At 44.3% G+C, this 12,829-nt stretch overlaps 1 protein-coding gene across 3 annotated transcripts in view; it reads left to right on the top strand.

Annotated features, from left to right (window-relative positions):
* LOC144932872 (neuropilin-2-like) overlaps nucleotides 1-10,225 on the top strand; it is a 69,944-nt gene extending 59,719 nt beyond the window's left edge. For 2 of the 3 annotated variants that reach the window (XM_078857269.1, XM_078857272.1), the window contains exons 11-15: nucleotides 77-221; nucleotides 3,365-3,433; nucleotides 4,130-4,177; nucleotides 6,591-6,656; nucleotides 7,185-10,224. In XM_078857269.1, the coding sequence (XP_078713395.1) occupies nucleotides 77-221; nucleotides 3,365-3,433; nucleotides 4,130-4,177; nucleotides 6,591-6,656; nucleotides 7,185-7,648 (792 nt within the window). In that variant the 3' untranslated portion in view covers nucleotides 7,649-10,224. Of the gene's footprint in view, nucleotides 1-76; nucleotides 222-3,364; nucleotides 3,434-4,129; nucleotides 4,178-6,590; nucleotides 6,657-7,184 lie in introns of all 3 variants that reach the window. The other variant, XM_078857280.1, reaches the window with a different exon arrangement.
* The last annotated feature ends 2,604 nt before the right edge of the window (nucleotides 10,226-12,829 follow it).

Below are 12,829 nucleotides of genomic sequence, written 5' to 3'. Positions count from 1 at the left end.
CAGCGACGCACCTCCTCCTGACGCCATACATTTTTGCCCCCCCACCCCATCCCCACATTGTTCCGTGATGGCGCAGTACTTCGTGGGAAATGCGAATGCGGACAAGCCGGAGCTGCGTCAGGTGCGGCCCGTGCAGGCGCGCTTTGTGCGGCTCTATCCCGAGAAGTGGTCCCAGACGGGCATTGGCCTGAGACTCGAGCTGCTGGGCTGCCCTGCGTCCGGTATGTACTGCTCTCATGTCGCTCTCATGTCGCTCTCACGTCGCCCTCACGTCGCTCGCACGTCGCTCGCACTTCGCAGCGCCGTTGGCGCGGCTCCATCACACAGGAGGTATGGGGCTTCTAATGCTGAAATCTTCTTCTTGTATAATAATAAGAATACTTTTAATGATTTCGCACATTCGAAAAAAAACTGATAATGATTAATCTCATATAGCTTCGTGCATGCGAATTGCATCTCACAATCGCTCAGGAACCACAGACAAGCTTGAAGGCTGCTGGGCGGTGAGCCAGCGCTAACTATTGCTCTGCAGTTCTCTCTATATTAACCTATTTTTAGCCCATTCGTGAGTGTTTATACATGTGGGAGGAAACCAGAGCACCCGGAGAAAATCCACTCATGGGCCAACCATGATACAAACACAAAGTAATCATTATGCGAATGAGACGCCGTATGTCAAAAATCGGTCCAGAATTTGCTCGAGTCAATGCTGCTGCTGCTGGAATTATGCACTCCTAGAAGTACGTGGTGGCCGATGGCTTGTATATAGAAGATGTATTTATGTATGTGGAGGTACGGATATATGAGGGAGGCATATCACGTGATTATATCTTTTGGTCATGATGAATACATTCTTACCTCCTGCAAAAGGATGTATTGGGCAATGATGCAAAGGCGATGTGGATATGAATAAAACTAAACTATTTTTTTATTTTACCAGATAAGACCTACTGAGCTATGCAGCCTTTTTTCAGAAGCGCCCTGGCCACAAATGATAGCTCAACGAAGGGGCTTATCACGCGGAAATGTATAGCAGCCAAATACTCTCAACACACGTTTTTAAATGTGGAGGGAAAAACCGGAGGACCCGGAGAAAAATCCACACGACCACAGGGAGAACAGGCAAACTCCAAATATACAGGCATCAGGGTTGGGATCGAAGCCACGACCTTTTGTATACCAGGCGAGGTAGGTAATATCAAACAACCCTTTGTCAATCTGCTGTTGGATGAAGGCCTCCCTCAGCTGTGCCAGTCATCGGGCGGGGGGGAGGTTGTTTGACCATACTTCACCACGCTCGTTTGTGCGGGTGGATTAATAATGCGATTGCAGTGGCATAATCGATGGTATAATTATTGAATTCAATTGATTGATGAAGGTATCTATTAATTTGCTGACTTATATGTTCCTCTCTGTACCATATCTATGAGTCTGGGTTGATGAAAGTGAGGGCACAGAACCAGTTCTAATATCGCTCGCCACTGATGGTAGCCGTGGCTGGGAATTGAAGTCAGATTGCCAGGTTCGTAGCACAGTAGGCTAACCACTGCACCACTCCCCATTTAACGTAGATCTAGTTTTACCAAAAAAAAAATTGCCATGCGCAAACTAATTGCATTTTAAACGAGCATCGCACATTCTTAGGAGCATTTCTGTGGAAACTCCTCGCACTCTTCTGTAGTCTGCGATAAGAAAGGAGATGTCCTCTGTTCTTCGGCTGACAGAGTGAATCTGCTGGCCTCAGCTGTGCCGGCTTCTTGTTGTTCTTCTTCTTCTTATTATTATTATTATCTCTTAGCCGCATGCACCAAAGAGCACCGCATAATCCCATGTGCACCATGGCTCGCCAGTCCCTGATGCCGTCTGGTCTCATAAAAAATAAACACGAGTACAAGAAAGGTAATAAAGCAAATCAATTAAATGTACCGTCATCGAATGAATACACGAGCAGAAGTTGCATTGTTGACACAATGCACACGATGGGCCCTGCTTCGGAGTCTGTATTCCCGTGAGACGGGAAACCCAATTGGCACTCGCGGAGCCGAGCATCGTGCTCAGATCTGGAGCCAGCTGGCGCCAGACCAGATAATCCGACGACTGTGTTTACATGCATCTCTTGTTGGTGCGCAGGAATGTATTGCGCTCATAATGATACACATTGTTTGGTGATGCTGCTGCATTGGCAGTGGTGCACAAGAACCGTTAACAAAAGAACTCAACGCATTTGTCAAGAGCAATGTCGCCTTGAAAGAAATAAAATATATAATAGGCGAGTTTTTTGGAAATGGCCCTTCATGTGCTCTGACGGTGGGCTTTAAAACACTACAAACCCGGCGACCCGAGTTCGATTCCCGCTCACGGCCAACACCAATGACGATTATCCAAACTGGTCCTGGGCCTCTCGTAGGTTGAATCGGCCTCAAATGAGGACCTGGTGCAGTGTGTAAACATTATCATGAGAGAGACAATGGCAGTCGGGTGTGGTGCTGACAACCCACCACCCCCTCTCATGTGCCATGTCAGACTTCATTGGTGCTTACTAACAGTACTTGCCCCAAAACGTCTGTTAAGGCAATATGTGGGATTCTTGTCTTGGTGATTTGTGTGATGGTGTGTAAGTGTTGTGGAAGTGATGGATTGATGATACTTTGTTGTCATGTGGTGATGATGTGGGTGGTGTGTGATGTGGTGGTATGTTGGTGGTTTTAGTTGTCTGGTGTTGTATTGTATAATAATATGTGGTGTGATGGTAACGTGGTGTTGTGGTGGTGTTTAGGTATATGATGTTGTGGTATGTGGTGCTTTTCTGCGCGATAGTGAGGTGATTTGTAGGGCAGTGGTGATGTATGGTGTGGCTGCACATGCTTTGTGTGGTTTGAGTTAGTGCCATCTGGTATTGTGGATTACGTTTGCAAAATGAGGGTTACATTGTACTTTATTTTCAATTTATTCTTTGCATTTATTAGATTATAATGTATTTAGCAAAAATGGTAATATTCACCTCCTGCTTCAGAGGCCAATTTGAGTTTTAAACACATTTCATTATTACAACATATTGGTGACCATTCCGAGAAAGTGTCACTTCAGTGATTGTTTACAACCTGCGGTATGTAATAATAATAATTTGTGTTCGCTACAGTGCCCTTTATTCCAGAGCATCTCGGAACGCTTTACGTGTGCAATAAGTGACATTCATCACATCTCAATTCGAACAATTTATAGGGAATCCTCAGTGGCAGCTGTCCTTCTGGGCACAGGACAACTAAGCACGTAAATGAGCGTCCAATCGTCTGTTTCCATTTCTCCCCCCCCCCTTCCTGTAACCCTAATCCCTACCCCAACCGGCACGCCGACCAACTTCAAGGCCACGTTCAAGGAGTGAGCCCAGTCTCTGCAGCCCAGGATCCCAGCCTGCACTCCTCACCCTGTCCCGGTAACCCCCCACCCCTCCTCATCACTAGGAGCTTTAACAGCAAACAAATAAATTGTGCAGTGGTTAGCGCTCTGAGTTATGGTGCGAGCGAACTGAACTCGATTCCTGGCCAAAGCTCATGTCAGTGGCGCGTGATATTTAAACCGGTCATGTGCAGAACCCCTTCACTGACCTGCACTGGCCAGCGTGGTGAAGCATGGTCAACAACTCGCATGGAGAAGACTTCATCCAGCAGTGGGTGAAAGTGTTCCACCACAAAGTGTGGTTAAGAAGCAATTTAAGTCATTTCAGAACTAGTTGTGTGATGTCACCTTCCAGGAGCTGTTCTCTTCACACCGGATGATGTAACGCTGCTTTCTACGAGAGATCCGAGTGGATATCTCCTCATCGCAGCGTGGAATGATGTCGATAATCACAACCGGAATACACTTTAGTTGGGAAAATGAATAAGTGCAACTTGGAAGAAAAAAAACAAGAATCAATTTCTAATCGTAAGCCAAGATCTGAGGCAATGCCTTTTACGCTACTACGCCTCCACAGGCGGTTTTCTGTTTTTAGCTGACCCGCACTTTGGCCTGTTACAGTGTTGTTGGTTTGTAAGTAGGCTGCTCGCACAAACGAGACTGCGTACGCCGCTGGCTGCTGTCCACTTGGGAGAGTGTGCTTGCTGAACCCCTGCCGTGTCTTCCGTTTCAGATTGCCCCACAAAGAGACCCTCTCTCGGCAACAGCTCCAGCCATACAGGTAGCTACAGCTGTCCACCCTCCCAATGGCAGTCACACATGTCTCTACGACAAAAATAATTGCTCCCCTGGGACGTTTGATTAAGTTACGGGTGTAATTTGTGCAGACCTTGGTAAATCCACTGCTGGATGAGGACCCTCCCCATCCCATGCAGGTCGTGGAAGTTATATTTGACCATACTTCACCATGCTGGTCAGTGTGGTGTGGTGAAGGCCGCCAATTTAGATATGGGAGCGTTTAATAGTGTGCCACAATGGACGTTGCTTCATTGTCCTCTGCTGCAAAACAAATAATCCCGCAGCATCCTATAACAACCTGCTTGTGCATGGCGATCGTCCAGTAGTAGTAGTAAACATATTTTACTTGGTGAGAACCCATGAGGATGGCGGGTCTCTTTTGCAGTCGCTATCTGGTTGGGCAAGGGATGGCCGGTGCATTACATTTTTGCGTGATAGCCCAACATTTCGAGTGAAAAACAACATAAATAATAGAAAGAGGAGGAGAAATGTGAACATGAGGATGAGATTTAGCATTTCCGCCCCTCACTTTTGGAATGAGCTCCCACTGTGGTTTTGGCTTAATCCCTCCTCCTCCCTTCCCTGGCGTTTTAAAAGTCCTTCCTTAAATTAAGAAATCCCTTTTCCTGCACGTGCGGTAAGCGAACTGCGCATGCTTTGACAAAATGTATCTTTCTTACCTGCTAGTGTTACTTGAATGGTGCATAACTTGAATGTTGTTTTCCTCCAATGTGTTTGCTACTCAGTGTCTGCAATGTTTATACATTGCTGTAGCTTCCTTTTTGTTCACAAGGTCCTCCGTGAGTCATTCTTGCAAATCAGCTTGAAGCTGATTGTTTTTTACCGGCATAAGCAAGTAACATCAATCAGTCAACAGATGGGAAAGGGACCGACCAAGTGACTAATGAGATATCAGAATTATAATTATTATTTATCCTGGAGAATTCTGATGAGCTATGAAGCTCTTTTTCACAGATGTCAGTAGGGGCAGGTCATAAAGTTACAACAACAAGCAGTACAAACAACGATAGGAGTGCAACGTATAGGAAAGGTAAGAAAATCACTGAAAATAAATACATAAAATAGATTAAGTATATAAGCTCAAATTGCATAAGTACATAAATTCCCCAGAAAAAAAACAGTCACAGACCACACCAAGACAATACACAGTCCCTCAATAAAATTGCACATTAAAATTTAACTATCGATACATGAGTCGTAGATGAAAGTTACAATGACATTTACAAATGCAGCTGCATATCCAGCACGAATCTTCCACTTCAGGATATTTTTTTGGAAGGAAGATTTACGATCTTAAGGGAAGAAACAACGTTGTTCCAAAACGTTGGTGCTGCAATGGCCGTGTGCCACCAGCCAGCCGCAACAGAACCAGCTGTCCCCCGCTCCCCCCCCCCCCCCCCCCGTGGCTGGTTCAGAGCGAGCACGTCCAAGCGGAGTCCGTCCAAACCGCTGATCCCAGTTGGCAGACACTCTCAACGCCAGCGCTCGCTGCCCCATAATCCCAAAGCGGACAGCAGGTGGCCGATTCTCTAAGATAACGAGGTTTATTAAATCAGCTAACTAAACGTACAATTTTTCCATCAAATTAAGCAGCACAATTGAATTGCCGCGCGCATAAGTCAGCTGCTGATGCTGCAGTGGAACTGGGTCAGGGTGGTCGGAGGGGGGCGGGGGGGGAGTGGAGGATGGGTGGGTGGAGGGGTCGCGGAGGTCACGCATGCTGATGCCTACATGGGAGAAAAAAGTGTCCAATTCCCACTATTCGGTTTATTCGTGCAGTCTGTGATTTCATGCCCGGCGTAATTTTCAAGTAGAAATAAATTATAAACTAGAGATCATTTTGTTTGGTTCTCAGGGAAGTACAAGCACTGGCACACAATGTCATTTTCCTGTGAACGTTCGACAAATGAGGGTCTGTCTAAGACACTCTGTGACCTCAGAATTACCAGAGAGAGTGGACTTTGGCAAAATACTTTGATAGTGACCTTCGAGATTCAAACGTTGTTGACACCTTGGGTTATATTTGGCTTAGAATTTGGATTTGAGAGATGAGAAAGGTCAAGATGTGGGAGTCACAATGCAGGACCATAATTCAATTTAATAATCGATACTTTTTTTTGTCTAGTTTTTCCAATTTCATTTGTATTCTTGTTTGTCTTCGTCGTACAGTTTCGTTCACTCCTAATGTGTTTATATGTACCATTGGCATATCATTTACATATATTTTGCTCGAATTACAAAGAACTCAATTATCGCATGTATTATTCGATGCATACATAGTGCACGTGAGAATCGAATTTAATCAAGTCATGAATGGTTAATTGCATGCTGCCCACTGCTAACATAAGGTCTTTCTCCTTCGCGTGACACGGCAGGCGCAAAAGATTTGAGAGGCAATGGTGATGATGATGAGGAGCAGCAAAGTCCATCTTCTATCACGAGTGAGATCCATCGTGCACTCCCGATTGAGCACCCTTGCATGTTCCACCACGTCACACACGCCACTTGTAGAGCATTGCTCGAAAATGTTTGCGCACTGTTCGTCCGGTTAGCGTGAACTCGTTTATCTTGATCATACGAGAGGAGGGCAGTGTTAATCTGGATCTTAAACTGGTGGTGGAAATTCCATGCTCCAAAGGTCTCTGTGTGATAATACATTACAGTGCAATTTTTGTTCCCGTATGATCTGAATGTGACTGGATCTCAGTGGGCATAGTTACTGCATAGTCCTAGGCAGAGGAACGACAGAAGATCCTGAGCCTCGATTTGAACAAGGAAAGGGTAGTTGACAGCATAGATTGGAGGGGAAGACATTGACATTCCACCAAGTTGTTAATTCACTGGCTGATGCCTATTTTACACAAGCCAATAGCAATGATAATAACGATGACAATGACGAGCGGTTGAGGTGTCCAGTTTTCAGCATCCAGTGTCCAATTCCAGTGTCCGCTGCACTGTGCTCCTCCCAGGTAATCCGGGCAAGGTGACCCAGAGCGGCTGGGTTGTCGGGAGACGAGGAGCCGAAACCGCCAACCCCTCCGCCTTTAACTCTGCCACGCCACCCCCGACGGACCCCTGGGCTGCTGGCGACGACAAAGCGGACGACGTCCTGCAGAGCCTCGACCCATTCCTGATCACCGTGATCACACTGAGCACGCTCGGCGTGCTGCTGGGCACCGCGTGCGCGGGGCTGCTGCTCTACTGCACGTGCTCGCGCCTGGGCCTGTCCATCCCCGGCATGCACCACCACCCGAGCCTCTCGGCCGTGCTGGAGGCGCACGAGATGCGGCACGCGCGGGACACAGCCGCCACCACAGGCACTGCCACCACAGGGGCCGCCACCATGACCCACAGCAATGTCAACAGAGTGGGAGGTGGCGGAAACCCATACATGGAGAAGTTCATCTCTCGGAAGGACTCCTCGCTCGCCTGACCACGGGTGTACCATGTGACGCCCACCGCCAAAATGCTCCTACTGTGGAGACAAATGACCTTTGCATAACCTCTCGTGACCTTGTGTGACTTTGAGAAGAAAGTCACGGTGGTCGCGTTAAGGAGACAATTCTAATTTAATTGCACTGCAGCCTTAATTAATAAAAAAAATTCAAGTACAAAAAATTGTGACCCTGATGGGATGTGTGCAAATAAGAACTGAAATAGCAATCAAGTTTTAATAAAATCTAAGCGTTATTTAATTCTTAATATAATAAAAAATTTGTAAAAAGCAGGCGCACATAATAGACACGTGTAAATAGTTTTCTGTGCGCGTGGTTGCGCGTGCCTAGGGTTGTGCACAATTAAACATAAGGACATGCGTACATGCGCACACATCTTCGTAAGGATCATTCATATTCAGAACTATAAAGATGCCCAGCTTTATGAGGACACAGTATGTCATTTTGGGAATAAAAAAACACTTTTTCCACTTTAAGTTACTCTACCTCGTGACTCACTGAGTAATTAAAAGTGTAACCTTTCCAAATTATAACTTGTTGTGACATCATAACTGTTGGTCATATGTAAACGATTGTAATATTAAATCCATTAGTTCACAAACGCTTGCAAAAGTGTCTCAAGCGTGGAACAAACTGTTTAGATTTGTCCACCCTGGCCCCACTTCCCTCGTAGTGAACAGCTTTGTTTTGAAGTCAACTGGCAATGCCCCAGCAGAGGTAACTTTTGGCTCGGTTTAAATCTCATCTCGCTCCCGATCTGGTTGCGAAGAATATTTGCTATAGCTTTGCACCGATAGCTAGCCTGACGCTTTGTAGAGTCACTGGCATTCTTGGACACAAGCCATTCCCGAGAAAACACGTTGCCCCACATTCCCTATTCAAGTTGCCAAGCACCGAATGTTAACTTGAAATTCGACCATTTTATAAACGGTCACACTTTGAAAACGTCGTATTTTCTTCGCTAGTCTTCTTGATCCCCAAGGCCTTCACTGCCCGGAGCGCCATACATGTTGAGAAGAGTCTCTCTAGAATTCTGTTTCCAGAAAATTGGCGAGAGGCCAAAGCCATATGCTCTGAAATAAATAAACAAAAATCTGCCAAATCACCGGAAATTCTTCAGGCAATTTTGGGACAGTTGAAATATTTTGTGACAGCTTTAATATTCTGTGAATATAGCCAAAAACGTATTATATAGATGCTCTGAAAATTCAGGCAGTAGCCATTTAGACTGCCAAACAATAAAAAAAAAATGACGTGAATTGTTGGGTTGTTCTTAAACAGTCAAAACGTAGTTTGATTTAGTGCATTGTGGGAGTAAACTTATATCACCTACGGTATCCCGCACCACCTGTTGTTTTGTTCTGAGTGACCACTTCACACACGCAATCATGGACGCACGCGCGAGGCTTCGTTAGGACGCATGGAGTAGTGTTACGGGCCGCCGGGCTTTGTGCCGGACATACTGTCCTCTTGGGAGGGGAAAAACTCTTGCGAAGAAAGGAAACGAAATGAAAACAATCGAGGAATGTCGTGGCACGTGAATGGACTTGCTGAATTCCTTATGGACTTTTGCGGCCTTGGACCAAAGGAACTCTAGCCACATATTGGGCGGCTTTATTTTCATTATTTTAATTTTTTATTCTCCATTGAGAATATTTTTACAGCAAGAATAAACTGTGCTGTGACTGAGTTTCTTGCGCATGGTTTCCTGGTGATGCGGATAAACTCCGTCTGCATTGCACCAATGTCCTAACACAAAATTTCCCTCTAGAACTTTGAGGAGTCACGAAAATTTCTAATCAAAATTGAGCTCACAGCTTGCCTTACTGATCAAATGACGACTTTTCGTAATTTAATGCCTAGTATTTATGAAAAAATTATTGCCTTTTTTTCTTGTGTGTGTGATTACGATGCACTTTTGAATGTTTAACAAATGGTTCTGATTTAGATTGCAGGGAACGTTGGGAAAGAGGCCTAAGATCTCTGTCATGCAGTTGGGTTGAGGTTTTGTGCCTCGGCTCGAGATTGGGAGAAGATTGAGAGGAGTGGATGTTGGGTACAAAACGTGGTGCTGGCTGGTGATGTCAATAATGGTTTATTCTTCTTGTAAGCAGCACTTTGTGCCATGTGGGATAGTTGAGGAAGGAGCAGATGGGTGCTTTTTTTAGAAAAATCTCCAATGTTGCAAATGCTTACTTTTCCAGTAAAAAGCAATATTGTGAATTAATAATCATATCAAACCTACACCAAAAGCCACTATTAATCTTGACGTGTGTCCTAATGAAACCTTTGACTGTACCATGCCATTAAAGTACCCGATAAATTGCATTTTCCAACATTATCGTGGGGTTTAATGCCATGAAGTTGTCCACCAATATTTCTTATAAGTATACACAAGTGAGAAATTTGAAGTCCTATTTATACACGATTTACGTATAGCCATTGAATTATATTCTTGGATCTTTCGGTAAAGTCCCATAGAAGGGAAATAATAAAATAATAAACATAAAACATAAAATTCTCACGACGTTTCGGCCACAACACAAGCAGCCGTCCTCAGGTGAAGAACAGAGCTGTCGGAAAGACAGCATCCTAATGAACACTGCTAAGCTTGGCAGCGTATTTTAAGCTGGGTGGGAGGAGCAGAGCGCCTCGACAAAGGAGTTTACATATCAACAGAGGAATTTAGCATATTGACGCTAAAGAACTGCTTCTACCCTACTACCATACAATAAACGGATGTGAAAAAACTAGATATATACTACATCAATATAATCAATGTACTCAATATACTCTCCAATAAGCTGAGCTATTAACATTAAGTAACTGGGTATACACTACACTATATAATGACTACCATATAGTGAACCGATCAAAAACTAATATATAAACTACATCAATATAATCAATATACTCAATATACTCTCCAATAAGCTGAGTTTACATATAGTTTACACAATAAGCCGAGTTTACATATTGATATGTTTACACAATAAGCTGAGTTCACTATATGATAGTCATTATATAGTGTAGTGTATACCCAGTTACTTAGTGTTAATAGCTCAGCTTATTGGAGAGTATATTGAGTACATTGATTATATTGATGTAGTTTATGCCTAGTTTTTTCACATCGGTTTATTGTATGGTAGTAGGGTAGAAGCAGTTATTTAGCGTCAATATGCTACATTCCTCTGTTGATATGTAAACACCTTTGTCAAGGCACTCTGCTCCTCCCACCCAGCTTATAATACGCTGCCAAGCTTAGCAGTGTTCATTAGGACGCTGTCTTTCAGACAGCTCTGTTCTTCACCTGAGGACGGCTGCTTGTGTTGTGGCCGAAACGTCGTGAGAATTTTCTAATGTTTAACTTTTATTATTTTATTATTTCCCTTCTATGGGACTTTACCGAAAGATCCAAGAATATGAATCCCTGCAGTCACGAAAGCTTTAAATCGAAAGCCATTGAATTTTTCTATTTAATTTCGCCATGACTTCTATGGAGCAGTACCCATTTTCAAACAATAAACCATTGACCAAAATGTGCTTAAGTGTGCTGTGAAGAAATACCGTAATGCACGGATATCAGCGTGTGCAGATTTGCATGTTAAACGAATTTAGTTTTTACTGGAACAGCCACTTAGTGGGTCAGCATGTGTAGATGAGGCACGTGACGATGCATTGTTTTATCGATGCAAATCGTTTTCTACAGTAATGATATATGTATTCCATTGTACGTAAATAAATTGATAAATTATGGTAATTACATTCCGATGATATGTTCATGTTTAGGCTCATGGCCAACAAACCTTAAAAAAGAGGAAAAACAACTACAGGCTACAAACATGACAGTCAAAATGAGACACAAATGTATCGATGCCTCGAAACTAATCGCGACCCCAAAGTCGTGAAAATTCATCAAATCATTACGGTTGTTAATTGTTACGTTCCTGATGTACACTGATGTAATCGTGAATTCTCGGACATTGGTGCTTTTGCTCATCCTGGTTTGAACAGAGTGCATGTTTCAACGGCCCACACTTTCGCCGGCAAGCCCTCCTATCCCGTTACTCTCACCCACAGCCCTCCCCACCCAGCCCCGCACCTCCCCTCATCAGAAGCACTGCACCTGCCGACGTGCGTCTGGTGAACGCAGCAGGAACCGCGTGCCGGTTTTGTACCCCCCCGACTCGCGTAAAACATTTACGTTGAGCGGATGCAGCAGGTCGCGGGGGCAGCGTCCTCTTCCATCAACGAGACCGATCCAAAGGTACGGAGTTCCCTGCCGCGTTTCCACAGCTTGGGGAAACCACACTGGCTCAATGCCGTACTAGGCCGAAACAGATCCCATAGGATCTCTGGCCCCTAGGCTGCCTCACTGACTAATGCTGCACGTGCTTATAGCTACGTCGACACTAGAACCAATCAAGCACCTACAACCAATCGTGACCCCAGAACCAGTGATGATGTCCTCGGTCAACGTGGATGTGTGACAGCCTGGCCATGTTAATGTTTGAAACACATCATGGTTTAAAAATATGTATTATTTATTTTAAATTGAAATAGTTTAACTCAGTGTTTCTCAAACTCCACTACTGACGCCCCCCCCAATCTATATGCCTCTCGGGAGCCATATGCCTCTCCTCCCGACCAGCAGATTAGCATTCACAAGTGTGGGTGATGCCCTGCTTGCTCACATAATGGCATTATTAAAGGTTAATTGAAGTAGCTTGCAGCGGCTGACCTGGTTATTCAGCTCTGCTGCAGGAACTCAATACCTCGCGACGGTTCATCTTTCTCATGATTGCCAATGCAGGTATTCCACATTTGTATGTAAATCAGGATAATGGCACGGCCTACATATACTATTGATTGGCGAGTATGAAAATCTGAACCATATCAGTTAATCAGCAAGAAGCAACCCAGGAGTGGGCACGAAGCCCACCGAGAGAAAAGTCGACAAAAAGTTACAATAATCAAATTCTGGACTAATTTAATTCTGGCGTTTAACGTTTCAGTTACTGATTTTTAAAGTTGAGTTAGATTATTTTTAATTTAGCATAATTTTTGGAAGAAAAAAATACTTTGTATCTTATTTATTACGCTTATGTCTGCTGTACTGTAATTGTTTTTAATAAAAATAATAATCGGCGGATAATTTA

The sequence above is a fragment of the Lampetra fluviatilis genome, chromosome 1, assembly GCF_964198595.1.
Source record: "Lampetra fluviatilis chromosome 1, kcLamFluv1.1, whole genome shotgun sequence".
NCBI classification, from domain to species: Eukaryota; Metazoa; Chordata; class Hyperoartia; order Petromyzontiformes; family Petromyzontidae; genus Lampetra; species Lampetra fluviatilis.
The sequence above is the reverse complement of the archived record's forward strand: the minus strand, read 5'-3'. Positions and strand labels throughout refer to the sequence as shown.